Source organism: Carettochelys insculpta, chromosome 1 (genome assembly GCF_033958435.1).
Source record: "Carettochelys insculpta isolate YL-2023 chromosome 1, ASM3395843v1, whole genome shotgun sequence".
NCBI lineage: Eukaryota > Metazoa > Chordata > Testudines > Carettochelyidae > Carettochelys > Carettochelys insculpta.
Genome location: NC_134137.1, coordinates 54048902 through 54075640, shown reverse-complemented (window position 1 = coordinate 54075640; position 26739 = coordinate 54048902). Strand labels below are relative to the sequence as shown.

General features: G+C 42.8%; 1 protein-coding gene across 6 annotated transcripts in view; it reads left to right on the top strand.

The window, feature by feature from the left end:
• Positions 1-26739, top strand: part of STARD13 (StAR related lipid transfer domain containing 13) — a 506601-nt gene that overhangs the window by 245035 nt on the left and 234827 nt on the right. For all 6 annotated transcript variants that reach the window (XM_074986427.1, XM_074986387.1, XM_074986418.1 and 3 more), the window contains one exon: positions 9276-9309. In XM_074986427.1, the coding sequence (XP_074842528.1) occupies positions 9276-9309 (34 nt within the window). The remainder of the gene's footprint in view (positions 1-9275; positions 9310-26739) is intronic.

Below are 26739 nucleotides of genomic sequence, written 5' to 3'. Positions count from 1 at the left end.
TTCACTTTGCATTTATGAACTAGAAAGAGAGTTCCATTTTGCCTATTTGATGCCTCTCTTGCTGACAGTAGAGCTATGAAATCTACAAAAGAGGCAACATGTCATTTAAAAAAATCTTTTAAAATACGGTGTTAGAGCCAGCTGCGAAACAAACAGAGGACTACTCAGGCAATAAGAGGAAGCTGAATACAAACTGCATACAAAATAAAAGTAAAGAAAAGGCCTGAACGTTTATACAGACTACTGAACACCTCCCCCTAGCCCCCCCCCCCCGGGGTGGTTTTTCAAGACAAGGGATTTTTGAGGGCCTCTTTCCCCTAATCGCTTTTCTCTTATCCTCATCCTCATCCTCATCCATTCTGTTATGGTCCCAGCACTCTGTTCTGTATGTGAGTGCAACAGGCAATGGGACAAAATTTCACATCCAGATCCCGATTTTTAGCACTACAACACCTGCAGTTATCCTGAACTTGGGGAATTGGGAATGGAAAGAATAATATAAATTTTCAAAGTAATCTATAAGGGTCAATAAGAGACTGCAACTTTCTATGATTTTTTTCTAATACGTAAAGAAGGTGTGAAGATTTGGAGGCCTAAATGGTGGTGTTTTTGTTTATGTTTTTTGGTAAGGGAGGGTTGGTTTGTATAGTTTGGGGTTTTGAGGGAGAGAGGACAAAGCCTTTGATAATGAGAGAACTAATGAAATGATAACTTCAGCAGAGTCAAAATACAGAAAATTGAGCAACAGAGAGGGGAAGGAATTTTAAATCACACTTCAAAAAATATGCCTTTTGTCTACTTTTGTTAAAAACTGTTTAACTTCCGTGCCAAATGCACATTTTGGATAAAGCATGCATGGGAGCAGGAGAGGGATAAGAGAAATAAATTTGCCCCCAGATTTTTTTTTTCTGTGCTGGGGGGTTAGAACAGAAATCTCTTCCCCCCTAAATGGCACACAGAAGGACAGACACCTCCCCATCCACTTAGAGCAGAGCTGCTTCACACTCCCAGGAATGAGGAAAGGCAATGGCAGTGAAACTCCACATGCACCTCTCTGCTACACACACATTACCTTGCCTGTGTTTGGGGGCCGATGCCTTCCTCCGAACTACACTCAGGGTGGACTCCCTTCCCCCACTCCTCACACAGCAGTGGGCCCCACCCAGGTTTTAGCAGGTACACTTTGAGTTAAATTCCCACACCAGAAGAAAAGCCCCTTGTAAACTCACTTAAAATCTTGTCTCTCACCAACAGAAGCTGGTTCAATAAAAGATATCACCTCACCTACCTTGTTGCTAGGTCACTCTGTAGCAACACCATTTGAAATGTGTGGATCTGTGGTAAACAAGAGAAACACCTGATGGTGCTATCTGAAACACATCATATTGAACATTATGTCAAGGTACAAGTGAGAGGAAAAAAACTTCACTACTAGTTATGTAATTTACATATTTTGAAGGTCTATTCAGACTGGGTCCAAATTTAGTAGACTAAGCATAAGAGAACATAAGAACATAAGAATGGCCATATTTGGTCATACCAAATGTCCATCTAGCCCGGTGTCCTGTCTTCCAACAGTGGCCAATGCCAGTTGCCCCAGAGAAAGTGAACAGAGAAGATTATCATTGAGGGACCCTTCATGTCTGCAGTCCCTGTCCCTCTGTAACTTTGTGACTTCATTCACTCACATCAGGACAATGGATTAAGGCCAGAGACAAATTGGATTATATTATACCCAGTTTAAAAGATCCATGAGGAAAAGCGTTAAGTAAAATGTGCCATGTTAGCCTTTCGAGAAGATGAGTCTATAGAAGCAAAAGTATTGCAGAGAGATGATGACAGAGTAGCTATGTTTTTAAAAACAAGAGAAACCCACAATCAGATATGACAGCATCGCAGTAAGTCACAGAAAGCATCAAGTCAGTTCTGACAGCTATGATCTTGGATGGAATTAATGACCTCCTCCCCACTTTTTGGAGTACTTTCTGCTTATCTTTCTTATGCTGACAGCAAGTGTTCCTGATGCACTAAAATTACAACCTTGTACTAACTGGCCCTTGGCTCTTAAAACTTGTATCGAGCTGCTAGTGTTATAATTTTTGGAAGTTTGTGGGCCAGATTATCAACAGCTGGAAATCAGCACAGGTCCATTCTGTAAGGTAACAACAACTCTTTGATGTTTAATTTGATAATGGCTACTCTCTTCCTATAAGCTTCATTTGCTTTGCTTTCTTCTAATGGCAGTTTTAATATTTAATGGTTTTCATTATTATGGACTTTATTGTTGATCTGCTTCAATTGTTGTAAATCTTTTTTTTTCCTCAAGCAAGTTATTTAAAAATTGTCACTTTGAAGTCCTTTTCTATTTGATCAACACTTCAAACTCCACAGCAGCACCAACATTGCCTTAGTTCCCACATCTCTGCCTCATGCCAATCATGAATATACTAGCTGGCCCAACGTCCACAGTATGTCTTATTAAAAACTTTCTGTTACAGCTCTGTATGATTTAGTGGATCAGAATATATACACAATTGGAGTAGGTAGAGGATAAAGAATTATATAAATCTGGTCCTCTGACGATATGGACTTGGAGAAAATCTAGGGGAAGAACTTGAAGACAAAATGTGTGGTGGAAAAAAATATTAACTTCAGTTCCATTTTCTGTTGTTGCACAAGGTAAAAAACTCGTCATGCTTATATTTAGGGTCGTAACATAACAGGTCACTGTTATAGCTGTTATGGAGAAAACATTGGTAGTGCTAGTTTAGGATTTTTGTTTAACATAGGCCATACAAGAAAGTTGCCAGTGAACAGCTGCTGGAAATTACATGAACTGTATTAATTATTTTCAAGAGATGTATTATTTAGGAACTAATTACTAGTTATGATAATGGAAGTCATATGATTTATTATCCATTTTCTCTGAGGCTGGTTTAGGGACATTGTGGGTCTAGTCCTGCCATAACTAGACCCACTGAAGTCAATTAGTCATGGAAGGAAGGGCACCATAATTTGGTTCTATAGTAGCATTACCTTCTAGATTTGTTTCGCTGACCACTAAAGTATGCTTTTAATCCCATGTTATTTAAAAACTTAATTTTGAGAAAAATCTTGAGTAGGGTATGTTGTTATGCACTGTTCTGGGTTGCTTAGTGCTTTTTTCTATCTGATGTTAATAGCTTCAGCTCTGTGTGTGGTTCAGCTCACTGTGACTGCATCTACACTAGCAAGTTCTTTCAGAAAATCTGGCCCTTTTTCGAAAGAACACGTGGCACGGCTACACACAAAATGCACTCTTTCGATCTGAAATCGTAAGAATGCGGCTCTTCTTCCAGAAAACCTCTTCTACTCCCGGGTCAGGAAGAGCGCCTTCTTTCAAAAACATCTTCAGAAAAATAGTGGGTGTGGGTGCTCTGCAGGCCTTTTTTTTCGAAGGAGGTTTCCTCATGGTGCTGGATTTTTCGATCCCTGGCCCCTTCTTTAAAAAGAGTGGGGGCTGTGTGGACGCTTTCTCTGGAAAGAAGTTCTTTCGGAAGAGATCTTCTGGAAGTACTTCTTTCAAAAGATTTCTGTAGTGTAGACATAGCCCTAGTATATTGGAAAACTGACTGATCCGGTTTATAGCACATGTTAGAGGTCAGTATAGAATCCTGAGTGACTGAGTTATCTTCTGAGAGTCAGAAGATAGTAAAACACAAAGGAACAGATCCTCAAAGGTATTTAGGAATTTAAAGATCTGGGCAAAATTCCCTTATTTTGAGTAATTATATAGTTCTGATCTGTTGAGTTTTCATTTTTTTCTTTTATAAAAAAAGTCTTATAAAAATGTTTAGCAAAAATGTTGATTTGGTGACTAAGTTCTGTATGTGAGTTCTAGATTGCTCCTTTAGAACTGAGTATATGTACAGTTTTAACTTAATGTGCAGCAGATTGATTAATCAATATTAACAAGCATGATTTCCAGCGTGTATTCCAAACAATGTTAAAAGTGATGTTCTTTCATAGCTATTAATCAACAAAAGTCATCCAGCTATATTATGTGCCATTTTCAAACAATGTTATCCTTCAGATCTGTGCTGTAATTTTCTTCATAGAATAGAACCCATAGAATAAAAAGCCTTTTTTTCTAAGCATCAGATGTCAAATGGGCCTGACAAATTGCCAAAGTTTATTAGATAACAATGATATTTTTGAGTTCCCATGTATGTTGAATGAATGGCTTTTTATTAAATGTCCAAAGAATCGCTTTCATGTTTTACAGATAATCTAATAATTTTTCTTCTTCTTTTGAGGGAATGATTTGCTTGGAAACAGTGATAGGAGTTTGACAGATGTTCTCAAATACCACTGTCAGATTTAAAGTGTTTGCAATTTGAGTTTTAAATGGCTCATAGCTAATGGAATTTGATGGGGGAAGAGGGAAGTAAAATTCTCGGACACCACTGTCATTTTTATTTTTGTGAAAGTGACAAGTGAAGTTACAGCACTAGCTAGCATTGCAAAATCATTGTGCTGATGCAGATTACAATAATCCTGAGTCCATCAGAGTTCCCATTTCGTAGACATTTTCATTGTCAGTAAAGGCTTTTATGTGACAAGAAGCTTACTAGGACAGAATCTTACATGATAAAATCATCTAATCCAGTTGTATCATGTGGATTTCATGCTCACACTATTTATGCATGTCAGAGATCATGTGTTTATTTGAGGGAAACATTTTTTGATGAGCATATTGATTTGATTTCGTTGGTGGGTTTATGTTGCTGAAGTTTTCCTCCTAGACTCATTTCCATATAATTCTAATTGTGAAATTGCTTTCAGGGCCACTGTTTGGATTTTGGATTATTCTTGGGGAGAGGTGCTTCTGCACACTCTAATTTTCTTTACCCCCCCCCCATTTCCCCCCCCCATGCACTGGTGGGGAGGGGGAACGGGCTTCTCTTTAGGGACAGGACATCCAGAACAATGGGCAGCCCTGTCGGTTGTGCTTCTGGGGGCCTGTTTTGTTGAGAGAGCAGCTGAGAGTCCAGCTGCTCTTTCAACAGAGCAGAGCGTTCTTCCAATGTGCCTTTGTGTGTTGGCTGCATTCTGTCAGCAGAAGTTTTGTTGGTAAATCTCTTCCGATGCTGACTTCTGTTGACAGAGCGCTGTAGGGTAACCGTAGCCTAAGAATCTTTTTCTTTCTTTATCTTTTGCCCCCCACCGTGAATATTCTTTTGCTCATTCACAAGGGGTGGCTTCAATAGGTCCAAGCACATGCTGAAAGTTATGCTTGTTTTAAAGTATCTTGGTGAACCAAGACCTTTCTCTCTTCCATTCACCATAGGCAGGGAAAGGTGTGCCAGCCAGTACTTTGCCCATAGTGGGCTAGCAGAGATCACAAAGCTTAAGACTAGTCACATCCCCCAGTGGAGCAGAGATCAGTGTTCTCAGACTATAGCCCCAACAGGTGAGAAGCTATCCACTAAATTGTTGGCTGTTCTCAGGACATAAACATGCCAAAGGCTTTAAACCAAAGCTCAAGAATGACCAACCACTCAGGTTTCCCATACTACACATTCTTTTTGTTTCTAGGGACCAGAAGATCAAGAACTCTGAGTTTAACTTAATTCCAATGTGGTCCCCAAATGAACTCAGGACACCACCCCCAACGAACTCTCTCCCTCCCCCTCTCTCTCTCTTTCTCTGTCTCTCTCTCTCTCTCTCTCACACACACACACACACACGATCGTAGATTTCTCAAATACTATAAAGCAGAGTTTATCGTTGTCCTGTGATCATAAAACAAAGTGAGTCTGAATCTCCTCTCACAGAGGTAAATTAAGAGTGAACCCCTTGACTGGTGTAAAAGTTTTGCAAGAGGAGAACTGAGGTCAATGTCTATCTCAGTGATTCTCAAACTGTGGATCGAGATCCTTTCTAATGGGGTCACCAGGACTGGCTCAGACTTGCTGGGACACGAGGCCAAAGCCTGAGCCCTGCCTCCTGGGACCAAAACCCAAAGTCTTCAGCATGGGCAGCAGGCATCAGATTACAGCCTGGGTCTGAAGCCCTTGGCTTCTGCTTTGGCCCCCCAACTGGGGTGGTGGGACTTGAGTGGGCTCACGCTCCAGTCCCACCTGCCGGGGTCGTATAGTATTTTTTGTTGTCAGAAGATGGCTGCAATGCAATGAAATTTGACGATTCCTGGTCTATCTGCAAACTCCTAGTTTCTGTATTCTGTTTTATAGCTCAAGAAAATGGTTTTATCATTGTAAGATATTTGTCTATGGATTCTATTTAACATTTCCACTTGCAAAATTACTACAGCTGGAGCAGTTGAATTATTTTTTTGCTATTCAGAACAGCAGGTGCTGGAACAGCCTTTTGGCTTGACTCACACTAACCTAATTCATGTTTTCTATGGATTTAATTGGATATTGCCATGCAGTTCAGATGGGATGCTGGTCCTCCAACAAATGTATTTTGTTGTACAGTCAGTTATATAGTGCCTTACTGTTATTATTTCCATACATCACTTTTAATCTGGCAGATTTCTGTTGCTGTCTGGGTTTGTTTCAACTAAAATTTGCATCTGTTGTTATATCCTATTCTAAAAAAACATGGGAAGTTGTTGTAGTCTGACTTTGATTGTACAATAACTGGTACTCCTAGGGCTTCACTAGAACACTAAGATGGGATGAGGGCAGGACTGTGGTGTTATTTTGATTTATACTCACTGAGAAAGTATTTATCAATAGATGGGGGTTGCTCTGACTAATTTAAAAGCACAAACTAAACATTACAAATACAATCCTGGTTACTTCAAATGCTGTTAGATGATGAAGGTGTTTATATCAGTTTATGAAACCCCTGTGCCTTAGCTTTGACTGCTTGTAAAAGCATTGCTCTCCCTGAGCCATACTGTCACAGAAGCAATCAACAGAGATGGTCAAGCTAGAGACCTCCTCAGTTGAAATGGGTCTGCACAGGTGGTGTTCTCCACAAACAGCCCTCAGTTTTGCAATTCTCACCTACTTCTGGCCCAAAATAACCAGAATTTGGACAGGTCTGTCTAGCTATGTCCACACTAGAGAGTTTTGTCAACAAAACCAGTGGAGTGTCCACACTAAAAATGCATTTTGTCGACAGCGTAACAACAGAACTTGGCACTTTTACCAACAGCCTTCTGCCTCTCCCCCATGAGGCAGATCCCATTTCTTGACAGAAGAACCTGTGTGGACACTCCAGGCTTCTGGGTCACTGGGCTGCCCTGTCCACTGTGTTTTTGGTTGGCCATTCTGTCGAGAGAGCAGCGAGGCAGTCCAGCCACTCTCTGTCAACAGAACGGATTGACAGAGCCATCCCCTTTTGTGTGTGCCATGATCCATTGAGAGAAGTTTTGTCTGAACATATCTCCCAAGAGTAACTTCTGTCAACAGATCACTGTAGTGTAGACATAGCCTCTGTGTTTCAAAACCGTTGGAGGAAGTTGAAAGAATTTGGGGGGCCTGAGGTCATCTATCCAACACCTGCACAAACCAGAAAAAAACAGACATTCAGCTTTTTTGTTTTGTGAAGATACAGACTAATGCTAATAACATAGTCACTCTGTGTGACTATCTAATACCCGGTTATCTCAGGTAGTTAGGTTGGGGGGAAACTGCTGGATCCCCACATTACACACTGAGTGATAATAGTGACACTAGCTCCAACATTTCTTCCAATTGCTTTATCCATTTGAGCACCATCACCTAAATCACTAGATTGATCTTATAGCCAGCTAGTTCTTCTGCCTGTATTGTAGAGGAGTTGAGTAGTATCCCTTTGAATAGCTTGTGAGCCCTCTAGAGGGCATCCTTGTTTGCTGTTGCAGAAGCCCCTGGACTGTTAATAAGAGAGTGTCAGTGCATATATGCATATAGTGGGGATGTAAATACTCATTGAAACAGTTAACCAGTTAAACAATTAAAATTATATCATTTAAGCAGTTAACTGTTGGTGGACTAGTGCACAGCAGCCAGGGCTGCGGTCACATTGCCTCTGTGGGGCAGGGGTGCTGCCTGCCTGGCTGGTCCTGTATGTGCAGGGGCTGCTCCAGGCTGGGCTGCTGTGGGTAGGGTCCCGGCAGCCAGCCCGCCACAGCAGGCCATTCACCAGGGTTTGGACAGGTCTAGTTAGCGGGTTCCTAATGCAGGGGTCTACAAACGCAGCTCTTAAAGAAATTCTTTGTGGCTCCTGATGCTATAATTGCAAAATAAAAATAATAAAAAAACCCTCCTGATTATTTTTGATAAATGGTGAATGTCCTGCAGTAAACATGTACCACATTACATGTCATTGTGTGCTCACTTCTTAAAATAATCATGGCAAAAAGTATGGTTTGGCGTTATTTATTAAGAACTGTCTTGTATTCACATACATCACGGCTCTTGAATTATTGAGTTTTTTAATGAATTTAAAAAATTGTCTCTTCTTGTTATTTTGGTTGCCAACCACTGCATGAATGCTTACAGGGTATGAATGCTTACAGGTTAACCAATTAATGAATGCTTACAGGTTAACCAAGCATGAATGCTTACAGGTTAACCAATTAATTTTTTACATTCTTAGTAGCTAGGCCTTGTATTCATGTGTATAGTTAGTTAACATGGTTATTTAGAACCTAGCTCTGTCCGTGTGATTTAAAAGAGGTTGGGATAGGTCAAGTTAGCTAATACATGTTAACTAAATGTTAAATATTACTGACATGCTAAGCTAAATCTGACCTAGTTTTGACCACTTTTAATAGTCAAAACCTAATCTGTGATCATAACAGGGCTTTTATAAAGTCAAATTGTCATTCAGTATATTGTTGAGAGGGATAAACAAGTCCATGAGGCCTGTCCTTGAAAAAGTGATTTTCTTTTTCTAGTATGAAAGTAGAAACGGAAGAGGCAACGTAGCTGTTTACTTCTTGGATGGTTATGTAGCAGGGCCATAGAAAACACAATAGCAAGATGTAGGAGTAGCTGCATCTCAAGCAAGCTACAGATTCTGAGAAGTTATCATCTGGAAACTTCTTGGTATCCAGAAATATCAGTTCTGTCTTTTGGTTAGATGTAAATTGGATGAAGATACTTGATGTCGTCCCTCAGACCTTTAATTAAAAAGTTCTGGGTTCTCCTGACCCGGATGAAATGGTGATGTTTCAAAGTTTAAAGTCCATTCTTACGTTTGTAATAAAACAGTATTCTGAGCTTTTTGGTGATAATGTGCTCTTGTTAAACTAAAAAAAGAATTATTTCTTACAGGTATTGTCTCAGGAGCTGAGCAAAGAGAAAGCAGGTAAGCCATAGTGTTTTGCCAAAGGCATTCTGCTATTTATAAGTTGTACCTTATTGAAAGTTTTTTTTGACATACAAGGCAGACATGTTGAAAGAATATATATCTTGATGGAACACCTTTTGGAATCTGACATTTATACTAGACTTGAGGTCAGTATGTTTTGCAGTGCTGTTGTTCTGGGCAGTTTTGTACAATTGTCTGTGAACATGGTGTGTGTGTGTGTGCACATATATTATAAGTCACTGCTAGGCCACAAGGAAGTTGAAAATTCTGCTACTTCAGATTTAGAGTTTATAAGGTGTATTCTGAAATAATATGATCAAAAATATTTCTAGAGAGTCGGGGTCTGTGATGTGGAATTTGACAATATGCCAGCATCTGGCCTCTTTCGTGCCATTATGCAAGGTGTATTTATTTAGCTAGGACTTTCGCAAATCATCTATGGAACATTAAGAAGGGATCAGTGGCAGTCTGATGTGGCCATTAACTATTAATGGTACCCACTTATTTGATCAGAATGTGGGACATGATTTCTGTTTTAATTGATTTTAATTATGTGGGGCAGCCAAGTTCATGGCAATAGTCATGAAAATAATTGTGGAAATAAATACCTAGAAATCCACATTTAACATGATTGCTAGGAGCTAAACAGTGGTTTGGGTATGCATCTGTGTGTACAGAGGTCCTCATTCAGAATGGCAATTAAATTTATGCTTAAATGTGAGTCCAGTTGATTTTAGTGAGATGCAAGCCTGGGCACGAGTGTTTTGTGGAACTAAGTCCAGTGTTCTTTACTAAATGTAGCTGAGAGCAATGAAGAAATGTGGAAAACTGCACGTATTTTCAAAAGTGATACTGTTTTTTCACAACAGTAACAGAATTTCAGAACGAAGCCTATGACTTGGTGAATCCTTATTGTCACATAACAATCATGAAGTATGGGATTTCTGGATCTGCACATACCAGAAAAATGTTATTTCCTTAACTTAACCAAAGTGCAGTGAGTATGCAACGCATGCTGGTTAAACAGAAAGCAATTACAGATCTTTGTGTTAATTATTGTTTTCACCATGTTACCCGACTATGCCTCTTCATCTGCCTGGGGGACGGGTTTGACCGTGCCGTCTAACCCTGTGATCTCGTCTAGATCAAATTAGCATGTGCCCCGTTCCTTCTTTTTCCAATTGCATCTTTTATGTTTCCAAAGACTGTCTTAACTCTCCTAGAAAGACATGAGAGAATCATTTTTGCAGCCAATTCACTAGTTCAGTGGATCAGCTGGCAAAGGTGCTGCTTTGGAACAATGGTTGGACTCTAGCCTAGGAAACTGAGGTCTTAATTGGCAGCTCTGTGCCTGTCTATTTTACCATTATGTCAATGAAATATGATTGTTGTTAATCATAATAGAGGTCTTATGTTTTTGTGCTCATTAACTTAATCTACTGGATCAGCTGTATTTTTGAGTAAAGAATGTTGATACTCCCCTATGAAAAATATGTCTACATTATTCTAAAGGTGAACAGCTTCCATCATATGCTGATATTGACTTAGTAATGAAATATTTTCTTCAGTTCTTTATTGAAATAGCTATTTGGATCAAAATCTATATGATGCACTGGAGATTACAATCTTAAGGGATTTACAAGCATAAAAATTTTAAACAAAACAGCGTATTTAAACAGTATTTCCAGTATTTTGACTATGATAAATTTCTTAATTGTTTTTCTTATATGATAATCTATCCTTTGCCTCTGTAAGAGAAATAAGATTTATCACCTATCTTACAGTTGAGGAATGCTTGCTGCAAACTGAATAACTGTAGGCATTGTGAAAAGTGATTTTCTGCCACTGTTTTATCACTGAAGTGGAAGTTAAACCATGGCATGATGAATAAGAGAGCTGGACAGGAAATCTTCAATTAAACAATTTTTCACCTGAAAATTGCAGTTAATTGAAGTCAAAACTTTTGGCAGAAGATCTGTTTTAACAAAATTCCCATTTTAATTTTTTAAACCAATTATGTCATTTCAATATGTTTTGATATTTTCAAAAGGAAAAGTGATGTTTTTAATTTTGAAATAACAAAATTCAAAATAAAGTCAAATTACAGTACAATTTAAGGTATAAAGGTCAAAATCAAAATGAAATATTTTCAAATGAGTGAAACATAGCATTTCAATTGACCCAAGCTGATTTTTCCCCAAAGTTTTTAGTTCTCAAAGCTTTTCAAGATTTTGACTTTTTGTGCCAATTAAGGATGTGAAAAAAATTAAATCTGAAAAATTCTCTTGGGCTGGGAAACCAGTTTCCTACCCTGTTATATTAAATACTGTGGTACAGTTCTCTTTGTTAGATAAGATCCATATATTAACACCTGTTCACAAACACTCAAGTTTATCGCTTCTCAGCCTTTTAAGGGCTAAGATCAAGTGTTGTTCCTTAATAGCCATGATAGGTCAATGCTCTGATGTGTTTTTTTCTTAAAGTGGAGTATATTTAGAGGCAAACAGAATTTGCAATAATCTATACTAATGCAATGTCAAGATTGTGAATGTAAGCACAAGGAAATCAGGAATTTAAGGTTTCTGTGGCAAACTAAATTTGCCTGTATTAAGTTGCATCTTTAGTAGGTGAAATAGATAGGAAGCAAGAGAAAAGGGGTAAACAGTGAGGTGGCAGAGTTTGTAGATGATACATAGCTATTAAAGATAATGAAGTCCAAAGCTGACTGTAAAGAGATAAAAAGGGATCTCACACAAGCGGGATTACTGGGCAACAAAACTACAGATGAAATTCAGTGTTGGTAAGTACAGGGCAATGCACATTGGAAAACATAATCCCAATTATACGTGCAAAACAATGGCGGGGGTGAAGTTAGATGTTACCCTCAAGAAACAGGTTTTGGGTCATTGTAGACAGTTCCCTGAAAAATTTGCTCAGTGTCGAGAAATGTAAGGATTATAAGTAGCCTTAAGAAAGAGATATTAAAACAAATCATAATGCCACTATATAAATTATTGGTACACCCGCAACTTGAATACACATTCAGTTCTTATCATCCCATCTCAAAAAGACATGTTTGTAAAGTACAGAGAATGGTAAGAAAAATTATCAGGGGCATGAAACTGCTTCCATATTAGTAGTAGGCATCCTTCAGTCTGCATAGACTATGGATCGCGCCCTTTAAAGTTTCAATTGAGGAGTTCATTTACAGCATCTATTGTGACTATAAAGACCCACACGAGAGTGACAGTCCTTGCTGCATCTCTTGCAGATGTAGTGGGTGTCTGGCAAGTCCTTATTGTGCTTTCTGTGCGCTCGCTTCTCTTCTGCTAGCTGTCTGATCTTCAACTTACCCTTCTGAAGGCCCTTGTGTAACCCCTGCCTCCATCTGCTGCGGTCGTCTGCTAGATCTTCCCAGTTGTCCAGCTCGATGTCTACCTCTCTGAGGTCTCTCTTGCAGACATCTTTGTAACGCAACTGGGGGCGTCTGGGAGGTCTTTTGCCAGAGGCTAGCTCACCATACAAGATATCTTTTGGAATCCTTCCATCGTTCATCCTGTGGACGTGGCCAAGCCAGCGGAGTCGACGCTGCCTGAGGAGGGTGTGCATGGTTGGGATTCCAGCTTGCTCGAGGACGGCAGTGTTGGTCACTCTGTCCTTCCATGATATTTCAAGGATGCGCCTGAGGCAGCACAAGTGGAAGACGTTCAGCCTCTTTTCCTGGCGGGCATACAGGGTCCAAGTCTCGCTGCCATAAAGGAGGGTGCTGAGGATGCAGGCTCTGTAGACTTGCATTTTGGTGTGAGTGTACAGCTTGTTGTTACCCCACACTCTCTTGCTGAGTCTGGACAGAGTTATGGAAGCTTTTCCGATCCTCCTATTTAGCTCAGTGTCCAACAACAGGGTGTCAGTGATGGTGGACCCAAGGTAAACGAACTCGTGGACAACCTCTAACGTATATTTGTCAATGCTGATTGATGGGGATTCAGCAACATCCTGACCGAGTACGTTCGTCTTCTTTAGGCTGATGGTAAGCCCAAAGTCCTTGCACGCTTTGGAGAACCGATCCAGCAGTTTTTGAAGCTGGTCTTCTGTGTGAGACACTACAGCAGCATCGTCTGCGAACAGCATGTCTCTGATGAGGACTTCTCGCACCTTAGACTTAGCTTTCAGCCTTGCAAGGTTAAACAGTTTCCCATCAGATCTTGTGTGCAGCAAGATGCCCTCTGTTGAAGATCCAAAGGCATGCTTCAGGAGGAGTGTGAAGAAGATCCCAAACAATGTCGGAGCAAGCACGCATCCTTGTTTGATGCCGCTCCTGATTCTGAAAGCATCCGATAATGTGCCGTCATATTGGATGGTTCCTCTCATGTTTTCATGGAACGACTGGATCATCTTCTGTAATCATGGAGGACAGCCTATCTTGTGGAGCAGTTTGGACAGACCATCCCTGCTGACCAAGTCAAAAGCCTTGGTCAAGTCGATGAAGGCTATGTAGAGTGGCTTTCTCTGCTCCCTGCGCTTCTCCTGCAGCTGCCTTAGAGAGAAGACCATATCAACAGTAGACCTCCCTGCGCAGAATCCACACTGCGATTAGGGGTACACCCTCTCAGCAATCTTCTGGAGTCTGCCAAGGATGACGCGAGCGAACAGTTTACCAGTGACGCTTAGGTGGGAGATTCCACGGTAGTTGTTGCAGTCGCTTCTGTCTCCTTTGTTATTATACAATGTTACAATGTTAGTGTCACGCATATCCTGTGGAACCTCACCCTCTTTCCAGCACAGGCACAGTAGCTCATGCAGGGGTTCCAGGAGTGTGTCCGCGGCACATTTGATTACCTCTGGTGATATACCATCCTGACCAGGGGCCTTTCCAGCTGCAATGCTGTCGATGGCTGTCTTCAGTTCATCCACAGTCGGTTCTTGGTCCAGTTCGTCCATTACTGGTAGGAGCTTGACGGCATCGAGGGCTGCGTCAACCACAACGTTCTCGCGTGAGTACAGCTCGGAGTAGTGCTCAACCCAGCCCTCCATCTGTTTGGCTTTGTCAGCGATGACTTCACCAGATTTGGATTTCAGAGGTGCCATCTTGTTCTGGGGGGGTCCTAATACCTTCTTCATGCCCTCGTACATTTCTCTGAGATTACCAAAGTCAGCACAGGTCTGAATGCTGCTGCATAGCTGGAGCCAGTGGTTGTTGGCACAGCGCCTGGCTGTCTGCTGTACTGTTCTTCTGGCCTCTCTAAGTGCTTGCTGGGTACTCTGGCTCGGTTCTTCTTCCAAACAAAGCCACAGCACAGAGTGTCGTGGAGACACCCACGCTCGAAGCACTGGCATCAACTAGATGTGGTCATCACTAGGCGTAATAACCTCAAAAATGTCCTTCTGACATGCAGCTGCTATAGTGCTGACTGTGATACAGATCACTCGCTAGTTTGCTCCAAGCTCAAGCTGAGACCCAAGAAGCTGTACTGCTCTAAACCTGCTGGAAGGCCCCGCATTGACGCCAGAAAGACCGCAAACTCGGAGAAAGCTGAAAAGTTCAGAGACCCCCTCCAGGAAAATCTGCGCAGTGGCCCTGGGGGCGTCGATGCGACATCCAAATGGCAACATCTGAGGGATACAGTTTACAACACGGCCTTGTCGGTGTTTGGAAGAAGAGCTAGAAACATGAACGACTGGTTTGAAGCTAACTCTGATGAGATGATTCCAGTCATTGAAAAGAAGCGCGCTGCACTCCTGGAGTACAAACGCTCACCGAGCCAGAGTACCCAGCAAGCAAGCACTGCTTCCATATTGCAGAAAGATTAAAAAGACTGGAACAATTCAGCTGAAGGAGGAGATGACAAGGGAAAGATCTCATAGGTTTATAAAACTGCAAATGCTGTGGAAAAGATGAGTAAACTTTTTTGTTTGTTTTTACCTCTTCACATCACAAACACAACAGATCTCACCCAATGAAATTAGTAAGTGCCAAGTTTAAAACAAACAGAAGGTAGTACTACTATTTGCTCTGTAAAGCTGTGGAACTTCTTTCCAGAGGAGGTAAGCCAGGATGACCATGAATTGATCACTAGATAATTGCCCAGTTCTGTTCTTTCCCTCAAACACAGCAGTTCCCAACCTTTTCTGGACAGGGACCCATTTTGACAATTCAGGCAGACTTGGTGACCCAAGGCAATTAAAAAACGGGAGTGGGGGTGGGGATGGGGGAAGCAGTGCCATAACTAACTAATTGTGCGCTTGAGGTAATAATATAAAATTGTGCCCCTGCATGTTTATATATGAATAGTTATTCCATAAAAAAGAGAAAATACATCAGTAAAATAATAGCATTGTTTATTTATTATAATTTATTAGTTTATTATTATACTTAATCTGAGTTGGAGTGGGAGAAAGACTCATCCTCAAACCACTCCCTCCTGCCCCCAGCTTAAACCCCACTCACCTAATAAATTATTTTGCTAGTCTTTAAAGTGCTACTTGACTGCTTTTTGTTTTGATAGTGTATAGACTCGCACGGCTCCCTCTTTGTTTCTATTCAAAAAGATGAAAAGTGAGAGATCATCTACATAGAAGAGAAGCGGGGGCAAAAGGGGGGAAGAGCGAAGAGGGGGTGAAAATTACTGCCAGAGACAATTAAGTGGCTTGCCTGGGGTCACTATGAGTATCAAAGACATGGAAGTAGTCTCTGTAATACTTAAGGGGGGGGGGGTTCCAAGTATTTTTACACTGGGGGGGTCACACAGCAATTTTTTAAATGTTGCAGGGCCTGAACACAAAATAGCCCCAAACCACCCCCCCGACCCAAGCTTAACCCCCCAGCCTTTGCCCCCCAGCAGCCCCATTCTGCCGCCAGCCTTAGACCCCCCCAGCCTTAGATCCTCCCTCCCTGCAGCCCCAAACTGCCCCCAGGTTTAAATCTCTCACAGCCCCAAACCGCCCCCAGCCTTAGACCCGCCCCAGCAGCTCCAAACTCCCCTCAGCCTTAGACACCCCCCAGCAGCTCCACACTGCCCCCAGGCTTAGACTCCCCCACACCGCTAAACGGCCCCAGGCTTAGACACGCCCCATCCCTCCTGTAGCCTCTTCACCACCGCTGGTAGGCTGGGCAGCTCTCCCAGTCCTCCTGCTCCCATCAGGTAACAGTTATTAAAACCGATTAGCTCAAGTATTAAGCTTTCAGCACCTATGCCTAAGGTAACTGCTGTCTCTAGTGATAGAATCATAGAATCATAGGGTTGGAAGGGCCCTCAGGAGGTCATCTTGTCCAGACCCCTGCTTCAAACAGGATCAAAGCCCACTAAGTCATCCCAGCCAGGACCTTGTCAAGCCAGACTTAAAAACCTTGAGGGATGGAGAATCCACCACCTCCCTAGGCAACCCATTCCACTACCCTCCTGGTGAAGTAGTTTTTCCTAAAATCTAACCTACACCTCTCCCTCTTCAACTTCAGACCATTACTCTGTGTTCTGCCACCTGACACCACTGAGAACAGTTTCTCACCCTCCTCTTTAGAGCTCCCCTTCAGGAAGTTCAAGGCTGCTATTAAATCACCCCTAAGTCTTCTCTTCTGTAAACTAAACAAGCCCAAATCCCTCAGCCTCTCCTCATAGGTCTTGTGCTCTAGCCCCTTAATCATTTTTGTAGCCCTCCACTGAACCTGCTCCAGCGCATCCAGATCCTTTTCATACTGGGGGGACCAAAACTGGACACAATATTCCAGATGTGGCCTCCCCAGTGCCAAAATAGAGGGGAACAACCACTTCTCCAGATCTTCTCAAAATGCTCCTCCTGATGCACCCTAGTATGCTGTTAGCCTTCTTGGCTACAAGGGTACACTGTTTACTCATATCCAGCCTTTCATCCAGCATAACCCCTAGGTCCCTTTCCGTAGTACTGCTGCTTAGCCAGTCGGTCTCCAGCCTATAACAGTGCTTGGGATTCTTCCACCCCAGGTGCAAGACTCTGCACTTCTCTTTGTTGAACCACATCAGATTTCTTTTGGCCAAGTCCTCCAATTTATCCAGGTCACTCTGGATTCTCTCTCTACCCCCCAATGTATCTACCTCTCCCCCTAGTTTTGTGTTATCCACAAACTTGCTGAGGGTGCAATCCAGTCTCTCATCCAGGTCATTAATAAAGATGTTGAACAACACCGGCCCCAGAACCAAGCCTTGTGGTACTCCGCTTGAAACCGACCGCCATCCAGATATTGAGCCATTGACCTCTACCTGTTGGGCCCAACCCTCAAGCCATCTTCTAGCCATCCAAGGATCCAATCCATATTTTCTTAACTTATGGAGAAGAATGTTGTGGGAGACTGTATCAAAAGTTTTGCTAAGTCAAGGTGTATCACATCCACTGACTTCCTCATGTCCACAGAGCCTGTTACCTCATCATAGAAGCTAATCAGATTGGTCAGACAGTCTTGCCCGTGTTGAATCTATTTCGGCTACTTTTGATCACTTTCCCCTCTTCCAAGTGCTCCAAAATGGATTCCTTGAGGATGCCCACCATTATTTTCCCAGATAGTTGCTGGAGGTGGCAGCATTAAGAAACTGCAAATGGCTTCTTTAAGAGCCACGTGCAGCTTGGGGCTGCCCAGCTGGCAACGCTTAACAAATCTAATCATGACCCATGTTTGTGTTGTGACGCGTAGGCTGGGAATCCCTGCTGTAAAGCATCTGGCACAGGCCTTTGTCAGAAGACAGGGTTAGCGGTGGCCATTTTTTTTTTAATTGTCATAAAAGAATACCAAAGAGCCATGTGCAATAAGTCACTTGATTGTGCATTTCCTGGCCGTTTTGTGTTTAACATTACAATCTTAAAGTTGCAATCATGTAATTTGTGCAAAAACAGGGCCAAAAGTTCTCAAACTTCACCTCTCATGAGGAGTTCTTTGCAGTCCCCTCTTTTCCTTGACATTCTTCTTCATTTTTCCCCCATTTGTCACCACTTCCACATTCCTCTCATTTTCCCTTGGCCTTTTCTTTCTCTTTTCTTGGCTCTTTTCTCCATATAGATTCCTTTCTTCTTCAGTCAACTTGTGTCTCACCCTTCATTTTCTCTCCCTCTAGGGTTGCCATAGCCTTAAGAAAGGATAATCAGTGATTTATCAGCTTCTGCCTCATCCACTACCAACATACCAATTATTTAGCGGAGAATCTCACTTCTAGCGTGAGTAAGGAAGGAGCCTGTGAGCCAATGATGAGCTCCAGTGCTACAAGAGAACTGGGCAATAGGGGATTTGAATTAGAAATCAAGCCCTTTTCCTGATGTTCGTTGGCACCAGTGTTCCTTGGTCAGGTCAGGGACGTACATAACTTATTTCACCTGACCTCTACTAATCCCTCCACATAAACCATGCTTGCCTTTGTGCTTTTTTTTTTTCTTTTGCGTATTTTAGCCTTTATAAATAAGGAAAAGATGTTTGGGATGCCATTTCCTGGAGGTTCAGAGTGAGTTCCTTGCAATATATTTATCAGAATACTTAAAATGTTTTCCAAGAAAACTGCAGCTGCACAATCACTTGGCCTCTCCAGGAAACCTTTTGTGGCAAACCAATGTTGTTAGAAATGTAATGAGTGGCATGCTAGCACTGTTAGCACTGTACCCTCAAGAAAATGGCAATCTTTTTATGAGTACAAATGTTGTAAATAATGTTCTGCTCCATAAAGATGATCTACATTAGGAGAAAATATTGCATGCTGGTAAGAAGTGAATGAGCAAAGGGAGGTCTTGGTGTGCCTGTTCTACTTTACAATGTATTTCCATGCCGCTGTATGCTATACTATAAGAATTTCCACTTCTGAACAACACAGCTACACTTGTGAATCGAATGAACCACAATGATTTTCAAATAACTGAAATATAAATTAGAGGATGCTCATTTCCAACAGAGATGAATTTTTTCCGGGTTTGGAGTTCACATTTCTGTTCAGTTGTGAGTACATGTACCTGTGCCACAGTTAGCTACAATAATTAAACTTGTGTTTGCAGCCCTGGCAGCTTTTAATCTTTAAGTAAAGTACAGTGGCCAAAATGGCACCCAGTAAGGGCCCAGGTTATCGCTCGTATTGAGGAACTGTTGCCTGCTCCCATTGACTTACAGGAAATCAGCACTTCCGAAAAATCTGGCCACTTATATGAAAATTTGGTCTGTTTAATTTCATGGCACTAAATTAATGACTTATTAACAGTTGTAACCACACTACAGATGTTAGCTAATGAGAATGTCAGTTAATTCTAGAAACCTTCTGTCAACTATATTATTGCACTGGAGAGCTACCTATAGCCAGCCACAACAAAGAAAATACATTATCAGGAGAAAAGTTAATATCCATTTTGGCAGATTCCACACGGTAGCAAATTGCAGTTTGTTCTTAATGGTATTTCTAAAGAAAACATTATAAATGAGGCTTTGAGTAGGGCTGAAGTTAAGAAAAGTGACAAACAATAGTATGTCATCTCACTAGCAAATGTCCATCTAGCAAATGCCACATAGAAGATGACACTCCTGTAACTTGAGTACTTGAGGTCTGTGCTGCTAGGAGAATCACAGACCCTGGGCAGAGTTCTGCACAGAGAGGTAATTTCATTTCACAGAGGGTTCCAATATTTTGAAATTTGGCTTCATTCTGATTCAGGAAGAAAGCTGCAAATTTTGAAATTCTCTTCAAACATGAAGTTCCTGGGTCTCTGGCTCAATCAGCATGGTGGGCTGTGCCAGAACAGTAACCCCAGGAAACCCTGAGGTTCCCAGTACCAATGCAGTCCCCAAAGATCAGGGCCTGGTTATGCCAGGCCAGGGGTGGCCGAGCCATATGTGGCTCTTTGATCAATGAAATCCATCTCCTGCTTTGAGTTGCGTGTTGGGACTGCTTACCACTGCTCTGTGCCTGTGCCCCAATGCCTGGAGGGAGAAGCGCATGGCAGTGGCAGCTCTGGTGAGTCCCAGGCATAGTGGGCATTGGGTTAGAGCAGGACAGGGATGGGGGTGCCTGGCTCCGGGAGATGGGGAGGGCATTGGATTAGAGCAGGGAGGCTGGGGTTGCCTGTCTCTGATGAGGGAAGGCAGGACTGGATTAGAGCAGGGAGGCTGGGGTTGCCTGGCTCTGTGGGAGGGGGAGGGCATTGAGCCCATATTGTATATTTATTTTTATCTATCTATATGTTGACTGATAGATAAAAATAAATATATAATATGTGGCTCTTTACACTCTGCCCACAGGTATTTTGGCTCTTTGTCTCTAACTGCTTGGCCCACCCCATGCTAGGCATTGTAGACAGATTTCTCAGAAGGGCAATCCCTATGCTAAAGATATTAAAGTACATGTTTGAAAATAAATTAGTTTCTTATGTAATTAGTAATTATTTTTTCAAATTCTGAAAAAGGATGTATGTCGGTGAAGGGGAGTTTTGGGATAACAAGAAAACTGGTCCCATAGCCCAGTAATGTTCATCTCCCCTGGATCTGTCTGAACCTGTATTTGCTGTGTTAAATTTATTGTACTTATATCATTTAATTTTTCAAGTCATAAGGCCCTTCTTCATACACTAGCTACTACATATCTATTAAAAATGCTAATGAGATTTCAAACAATGAGCTTCTCAAGTAAGAAAATGCAAACTAAAACAGCGTCTTTTAAAACTCCCTGCTCCACAGTCATGTGTGGTCATCCATTCCCTTTTCTGAGGTCTAAGGTGAAAAGACGTGCTTCTTGCCTTTAGAAATGCTGAATACAGAGACCCATATGGTACAAGCAAGAGATCATAGAAAGAAAAAGGAGAGGGTGGAGTTGCTCAAAGGCAATTTTGAAGGGAAAAGGAACAGGCAGCCTTGTTGAAATCCATGTGTCTTTCTTCCAACCTTCCTGACAGCATCTGTATTACTCCTCTGGGCAAGTCAGAATGTCTGTTGTGTGGAGGATGGTCTTGGATAGATGTGAGTCTGAATAAAGGAGAGGGAAGCTCCTTGTCCCCAGCTGCAGCGTAACCCTCACTGCATGAAACTAAGCCAGCTAATTCCACCCAGTATATCTCCTAGAAGCAATTATTCTACTCAGCTTGAGCATTTTGGTTCCTTAATTATGTTAAAGTTACCACTAAATTGCCTGAAACAACAGTCAACTCAAAGTACTCTAGACAGTGGGGAAAGGGAGTCAGTTTACTCTGACAAAATAGCAAAGTCATCTTAGGAGCTGACATAGCTCCAATTTTAATGCTGTGTGAAAAACTAAATATAGCAGCATTTTGTCATATTTGCTGATGCACGGTAATGTAGTCTCTAGCAGCAAGGAGCTGGCAGAGAAGATGGTGCACTGCAGCAATACAGTGAAATCTCACATGACCTTGGCTATTTGCAAGATGTTCAATGGTAAATACTCTATGTGCTCTTGACTGGTACATTACAAGTTTCACAGAAAAGCAGAGGTGGCCTTATAACTTCAACAAATGGCCTGACCCTGCGTTGCTCATGCTTGCAAAACTCTCCTTGACTTCCAGGATACCTCTCGCTGAAGAAACTGGGACCCTATGGCATGCAGTAAAAGGGACCCACTGCAAAAAAGGGGTTGGGAGGTACTGAACAACTGCAACTCTGATTGGCCCTTTGCCAAGCACAGTAGGGAGGCTAGTAAGATATTGTTTTAAGACAGCGAAACAATCCGTAGGAAAGGACAGGCAGCATAAAAGGAAACCAGGGGGTGAACTAGAAAGAAAAAGGCAGGAGCTTGACTCATCCCAAGATCAGCCCATTCTTTTGAATCTTGCTGACTACATGCACCTTTTCAGTGGTACAAACTTCTTGCTTACCGTATATGCTCTAGTTCTCCTGGAGTCCCTGTGCAAGGGCACTGCCCAAGGACAGGCCAGGAAGACTACAGTGACTCAGAGCACCACAGTGTATTCAACAATTTCCCCCTTGGTCCATTTGGGGGAACACGCAATATGTGCCAGCCCTGTGCCTGGTGCATATTATTTTCCCTGCCTGTCTGGGATGCTGCGAGGTGGAGCCAAGGGTCTGCCCACTATGGGAGCAAGAGTAATGGCCCACGTATTCTTACCCCTCTATGCTATAATGCACAATATGGGTAACCCATGAGAGGAGGGTAAGGGATCCACTCCTTATTGCCCTGCACAGGTGGGTACCTAGGGCCAGCCTGTGGCCCTAAGGCATTGTGAGAAAAAAAAATTCTTATATAAAGTTACCAGCATAGTTTATAGAGCTTAGGGGCACCATGTGTGTTCTGCAATCAGAACCAAGGCTGAGTACAGAGCCACACAAGTGCTGGGTGACACGTTCACAGAATACTTTATTGAATCAAAAATGCAGATTTATTATAAATAACCATGTCGTAACAATTAAACAGGAGTAAGAACACCACCTCTAAACCAAATAAAACAAAATTGGGGTGGTGGGCAAGTGGTTAGCTGGAACAAAATGTTTTGTTTGATCCCAAATGAAAATTTTCTGGTTGCTCATTTTGCTGAGAAACCCTGAAAAGTTTCTGCTTGAACAGAATGAAAAATCAGTTACTTGGTCGGCTCCCCCAGTTATGTGGAGTATAAATCCATATAGCAGGTTTGGTCACCGAGATCCCCTTGTGACTGTCACTTGGGCGACGTCTACACTTAAAAAAATTTCAAAATGGCCATGCTAATGGCCAAATTGAAGAATACTAATGAGGCACTGATATGAATATTCAGTGCCTCATTAGCATGCCACAGGCACGGTACTTTGAAAGTGCCATGTCTTGCTCGCCCATGACTCATCCACATGGGAGTCCTTTTCAAAAGGATCCTGCCAACATCAAAATTCCCTTATTCCTATCAGCTGATGAGGCGCTGAATATTCATTTCAGTGCCTCATTAGGATTCTTTGATTTGGCCATTAGCATGGCCATTCTGAAGTTTTTTTGTAAGTGTAGACACAGCCTTGATGTGCTGAAATGCCACTGAGCCAATCTTTCTGCTTTCCTGGGTGACCACTTTACTCTCTCTTGCTGTGCCAGACCCTCCAGCACTGATACAGAGGTGGGTCACAGCCCTATGCAGAGTAATACCAACACTGAGATCAGATCAGCTCCAGGCAGGCTCAGTCAAAGGGACTTGCCACAGCATGCAGCTGCACAGCCCCAATGGGCCATATAGGATATGCACATTTTACGGAGGGCTTGAATGAATGCTGCAAGATACTTTTCTCCCCAAACAGCCAAGTGTGGCCTGGGCCCACCTGCATCCAACACACTTCCCGCTCTGTGAAACTACCAGCCCCATAACCAACCCCCTCTCCCCTCCCAACAACCACCTCCCAGGACCTCCCACCTCTATCCAGTCCTTCCTGCTTCTCAACCCTGACCAGCCACTGGGACACCCTGCCTCCGATCCAGCACCTCAGGGCTCCCTGCCCTATCCATCGTGCCCCTGCTCCACACTCCACACCTCCACACACTACACTACACAGTACTGAGGCTAGGGTTCTGCAGCCACCTCATCTGGCTTGAGCCCTAGTCACACTGCCCAGGCACTGCGGGGAGCTGAGACTGTACAGGTGAGGGGTCAGAAGTGGAGGGGCGGGAGCTAGGTGCTCCTGTTTGCCGCACTGCCTAGGAGTTGGGCTGGCTTCCCTCCCCCCCCCACCCGCAGCACGGCTGCCTTGACGCTTGGGGAGCTTGGGGACTGGAATGGAGAGTCTGATGGCGCAGATGTGGCTTGTGGGCCACAGTTTGGTCAGGATGGATAATTAAAAAAAAACATATTTTTTAAAAAGAAATTGGATTTTTTATTTTTTCAAATAATCAATAAAATGCTAAATTTCTAATTTAAAAATAACAGTTATAATTAATTCTCATCACAAACATGCTCCGCATACACTTACAGTCTCATAAAAATTAATTAATGGCTCTAGTCTGTCCAACCTAATTACTAGCTCTTGCTTCTTGTAAGTTCTAGGCTTTTAATTTCTGTTTCTCATCAGACTAAGAAACGTGCAAAGACAGACACAACCTGGCTAGGATTGCTTTCGCTCTGTGTGTATATGGTGGTGGCCCTTTGCCAAGCACAGCAGAGGAGTTAGTAAGACATTGTCTTAAGACAAGAGACGATACATAGGAAAGGACGGAGGCAGCGTAGAAAAGGAACCATGGAGTGGACTGGAAAGAAAAAGGCAAGACATTATTTAATATAGACACAGCTTCCTCTACTACTCCAACTTCTGCCACAGAAAAAGCTTATGGTTTCTGGTTGTAACAGAGACCCTATCTGGGACTATTTTGAAGAAATTCATTCCAGGAGTATAAAAGGGAAATGCGTCAAGTGTAAGCAGCGCAAGAAGGAGATGCAGGGCCTACTTGCAAGAATGAAACATCATAGGGAAAACTGCTTATCAGGAAAAAATTATGTTGACGTGGCTGAGTGGATCAACTGGCTAGTAACTATTACCTGGTCGACCCTAGGGAACAAAGTCAATCCCGGATACACAGTTTTAGCTACGCCATTAGCATAGCTAGAATCGCCGTATCAGAATCGACTTTCTGCCCTAGTATAGATCGGGGCTCTTCAGGCTCACACCGACATCCCTTATTCCTCTTGATACCATGGAGTAGGAGGGTTGATGGCTGAGCCCAGAGAGACTGATTTTGCTGTGTCATCACATGTGGCAAAATCAAACAACAAAACATGAATTGCGATGTGTCGGAAGTCTGGCAAGTATAGATGTACCCTTAAATCATTCATTTTGCAATGCATCATTCTTCAAGACTTTCTCTATGCCTTTTGGTATAAGTGGGATTTGACAAGCCAGTTCCCAAGCTGTTTGCTCTGTTGCATGTTGCCGGAAAAAAAAGTTTTTCTTAGCTAATCCTTATGGCTTGTTTAATTAACTAGGTTTAGAATCTGTCACTTGAGTATACAATACAGAAAGCTGCGGTAGGAGAAATCTAGAATTGCCAGTTGCCACTGAATGTCATTTTCCTATTTTATAATACATGCCTCCTATTTTGGAACCTCCTGGCCACAGACCACAATGGTGATGCCGTAAATCTATTCCCTGTTTTACTTTGGCATAGCTCACCTTTCTCATGGGAACCCCATTCTGTACCCTCCCTCTCTCTCTCTCTCTCTCTCTCTCTCTCTCTCTCTCTCAAAAAAAAAGAGTGCCCGTGAGTTTAATGGGGCTTACTACAAAATTAAGTGCACTCTAAGTTATCAGTCTTAGTTTTTTTAGTAACTTGATTTAAATCAATGATTTTTGATTATTTAAATGGCATTTTAAATCGATGATTTAAATTTCTTTGATTAAAATCAGTCCATCCTGCTCTGGGTTAAGCCACAAAGATGCATTGCGCACAAAGGCCCAGCTGCTTCAGTCAACTGCCCAAAGAGGTGGTTCAGCAGGGGAGAGTGCCTAGGGAATGGAGCAGCCCCCTGCTTCCTGGGGGCAAGACACAGGGCAGGGAGTGGGGGTGACAAGGGTGCTAAGCTGCCACCCCAACAGCTGTTGTGCAGCCTGCAGGCTTGGGGCATGAACAGGTTGGAAATCACTTCCCCACCACTACAGCTCAGCCATGGGACAGAGAGGCTTCTCCATGCTAGCGCTCTGCAGGGCTTTGGCACATGCAGCTCTCAGCTTCTCCTGGTCAGCACCTCAAGCCAGAGGGTCTTGGGCTTTCCCAGGGTTCCTGTGCAGCCAAAGGCAGTGGGGGAAGGAAGGAGTCTGCTGGTTGGTTCTATGCAGGAGCTGGATGAGCCTTGCTGTTGGAGATACGCAGGAGCGGCAGGTCTAGAAGGAGGGAGCAAAGGACGAAAGGAGAGAGATGACAATGAGAGAGAGAGCACGTAAGGGGCTGATGGGTGAGCGATGGAGGCAACATGTAATTATCTACTGCCTAGTGCCTGCTCGCATTCACCAGCTACCATAGCTCACAGTGTGCAGCCAGTGCTGGCCAGAAATGAGACGTGTTGTGTCTTTGCCCTGCCCCCTGCCTGGCTCACCCACCTCCATTGTTGATCACTGAAGCCCTCCCCCCCGACTGACTGCTGGTGCGAGGGTGGCTGGCTGGCCGGCCAGCAGGGTTCTGACCAGTAGCAAGACCCACCTGCATTGAGGTGGGAAGGGAAAGATAAAAAAAATACAGGACAATTTGCCCATTTTTAAGAAAAAAATTGGGACACCTGAAGGAGGGCTTAAATACGGGACTGTCCCTTTAAAAACTGGATCTCTGGTCACTTCACTCAATAATCTGTCTCTGTAGTGTAGCCACTGGAAGGGGACAAAGAGCTGCAAAGTGGTAACTCACCTTACACAAGCCTCAGCCAAAGAAGTGGTGCTTGTGAAAAAAGCGATGGATTTTTTTTAGTAGGATACTACATAGAAAATGATCATCTCTGTCCTTCATGGGGTTATGTATTAAATTCTATCCAGGC